Source organism: Priapulus caudatus, unplaced genomic scaffold, assembly GCF_000485595.1.
Source record: "Priapulus caudatus unplaced genomic scaffold, Priapulus_caudatus-5.0.1 Scaffold547, whole genome shotgun sequence".
Lineage (NCBI taxonomy): Eukaryota > Metazoa > Priapulida > Priapulimorpha > Priapulimorphida > Priapulidae > Priapulus > Priapulus caudatus.
This window is the reverse complement of record NW_014577608.1, coordinates 79,241-80,403: the sequence shown is the minus strand read 5'-3', so window position 1 is coordinate 80,403 and position 1,163 is coordinate 79,241. Positions and strand designations below refer to the sequence as shown.

At 45.5% G+C, this 1,163-nt stretch overlaps 1 protein-coding gene across 1 annotated transcript in view; it reads left to right on the top strand.

The window, feature by feature from the left end:
* Positions 1–241: 241 nt before the first annotated feature.
* The window catches only part of LOC106811524 (magnesium transporter NIPA2-like), a 7,010-nt gene continuing 6,088 nt past the window's right edge, over positions 242–1,163 (top strand). The window contains exons 1-2 of the mRNA XM_014815186.1: positions 242–534; positions 823–924. Of these exons, the coding sequence (XP_014670672.1) occupies positions 444–534; positions 823–924 (193 nt within the window). The 5' untranslated portion in view covers positions 242–443. The remainder of the gene's footprint in view (positions 535–822; positions 925–1,163) is intronic.

Below are 1,163 nucleotides of genomic sequence, written 5' to 3'. Positions count from 1 at the left end.
GTCGCTTCGCTCCCTCGCATCTCACTCTCACCTATCACACAATGTTGGCAGCCCTGCTCACTGTCGTTAGCATAAATAACTTAGTTAACTAGGCCTGGGCTATATACTATAGTATAAATTATAATTAATTAATAAACATCTGCAACAACGTAAAGACATCTGTATACACATACTGACACAGTCACTTATTATTCTAGTGCAACTCTGAAACAACTGAAGTGGATTCATATGTTTTTCAGGGGTCAGAACAAGTACACCCAGGCTGTATCCAACTAGAAGAGATAAGGACAGACAATGGAACGAGCAACTCGCCTGCCAATGAAACCCTCGTTCTTTCCGGCGACGACAACGTCACAGAGAGGCCGCCCACGCCTGACCGCTGCGGGTCTCTGGCGAGATCAACGCAGCGCGTCGCGAGAGGTCTGTACGAGGCGGCGAAGGTCATGGCGTCACCCGCAAACGTTGACAGAGCGACGTTGAAGCGGGACTTTTACATGACTCTGGGAATGTCGGTCGTTGTGAGTTTATTTATTGGTAAGTATGGTGCCTGTGTCAGTGAACGGTTGCAACGTTGATATGGTGATCAGCCACATTTATTGTTCACAGATTCAAGAGCATGAGACTCCGTGAATGCAAGTGTGCTATACATAATCTTGTAACCTTTATGAACCCGTACATGCTGTCCTGTGCACACAAAGACTATATGCATGAAATACTCGGTGGACTGTTTCTATGGTATGTTGATATTACAGACGATTGTCAAAGCTCACTGGAGCTTTGCTCACTGTCACTATAACGATATATGTATTGGAATTTTTGCAGCAAAGAAAGTGCCGTACTCTCTCACGCCAGCGGACGTCAGCCGATCTTACAGGGATTTCTTTATCGGACTCTTCCTCGCAATCAGCTCCAACCTTTTCATTGGTAAGTGGCGCCATCTGTACGTGATGCAACAGAGACCATCTTCCTGGTGTGTCACTTCACTCGCAAGACTCTAGAATTCCGTCTCTAGTCATTATCATCATTTATGATCTGCTCTTAGTCAACCTGTTCATTAGAAGGAGGTATACAGGTCTACTCCCTCATTGGTATTGTTGGTAGGCTGGCCATGCTAGTAGTTTGTAATGTGTTTTTAATGCGCGCACGACAAAACGTCGACTTCA